Genomic DNA, 1,278 nt, shown 5'->3' on the forward strand with positions numbered 1-1,278 from the left:
GAGGGAGGGAGGGAGAGGGGATAGCCTTTTACCGGACAAGGTTTAGAAGGCTTCACCGGTAAGGTAGAATTACCAGAAATTAGAGACTCCTGCTGTCAAAGCACAAAACCCATGTTGACATTTAAGATTATGATGGCTCCGGTTAGCAAAAGAGAGAGGGTGGGTAGCCTCTTACCGGACAAGGCTCAGAAGGCTTCACCGGTAAGGTAGAATTAGCAGAAAATAGAGACTCCTGCAGTCAAAGCACAAAACCTACGTTGAGATTTAAGACTATGATGGCTCCAGTTAGCAACTGAAAACAACTTACTTTATCGCCTGGTCCAGCCACTGTTCCGTCATCCTTTTTCTTTGGATGGTTGAACTTGCATTTAGACCCAAACTTACACTCACCAGTCTTTACAAAAAACTGCACCATCAAGAATATCGCTATGAACATACTGGCTAGTCCGCTAGATTCTGAATAGGGGGCTATGATTAGCTTACAGGACAATTTGGTTCCCCTGGACGTTCGGGATAGGATTCCCCAGCCTTTGTACCCTGTAAAATGAGTTTTAAGCAAGCGAAATAAACTTTTGGAGGAATGAAAGACACGAGGTACAATTGCCAGGTCGTCTCAAAAGACTGAAAAACAACAAAACTGAGAAGGGAACACAAATCAGAGGTATGACAGTTTCAAGCAAGTGGTTCATATGAAAACTGGAAATTGCATTGTTTTACTTCATACCATCAGACCTATATGTTTTTCCCGTTGACTTGGGTGTGGATATTTATTCTTCAAAAGGTAGATAAGGCCAACATGCTGAAGATATATTTACTTATTTTATATAAATGGGAATGGGTGTGTTGGTGCCTGGTGGTACTTAGTACATCACTACCCTGCTCTTGCATACCTAGTCCATTTTCCACCTTCCTAAAATCAACAATGAAAAAACAAACTAGCTAAAAGTCATCTCCTTATTTCCACCTTCCTACACATTTCTCAACAGAAAATAACAATGGAACACAATGAAGCTCCTAAGAAATTAACTTGACCTTTTTGCTAAAAACATCTAAGAAAGGAGATGTGTCGGGCTGTACAGGGCTTGAAGGAGCACGGTTGTGCAGCCTCTGTGGATTGGACTGAGTAGACCATGATGGCTTATAACGATCAATACATACTTTTCATCTTTATGGTAGTTAGCTAGTATCAAGTGACAACAATAATTTGAACTGCCAGAGGAGCAATATACATGCTGCCATTTGTCCAACATGATGAGACCACGTCAATTGACCGGGGGG

General features: G+C 41.5%; 1 protein-coding gene across 6 annotated transcripts in view; it reads right to left on the bottom strand.

Moving 5' to 3' along the window:
- The window catches only part of LOC119268387 (zinc finger CCCH domain-containing protein 8-like), a 9,306-nt gene that overhangs the window by 3,013 nt on the left and 5,015 nt on the right, over positions 1-1,278 (bottom strand). For 4 of the 6 annotated variants that reach the window (XM_037550004.1, XM_037550002.1, XM_037550005.1 and 1 more), the window contains 4 exons: positions 484-537; positions 308-406; positions 176-232; positions 33-92 (listed from right to left, as the gene is read on the bottom strand). In XM_037550004.1, coding sequence (XP_037405901.1) covers positions 33-92; positions 176-232; positions 308-406; positions 484-537 — 270 coding nt within the window. The remainder of the gene's footprint in view (positions 1-32; positions 93-175; positions 233-307; positions 407-483; positions 538-1,278) is intronic. The other 2 variants (XM_037550007.1, XM_037550003.1) reach the window with 1 other exon arrangement.

Source organism: Triticum dicoccoides, chromosome 3A, assembly GCF_002162155.2.
Source record: "Triticum dicoccoides isolate Atlit2015 ecotype Zavitan chromosome 3A, WEW_v2.0, whole genome shotgun sequence".
NCBI lineage: Eukaryota > Viridiplantae > Streptophyta > Magnoliopsida > Poales > Poaceae > Triticum > Triticum dicoccoides.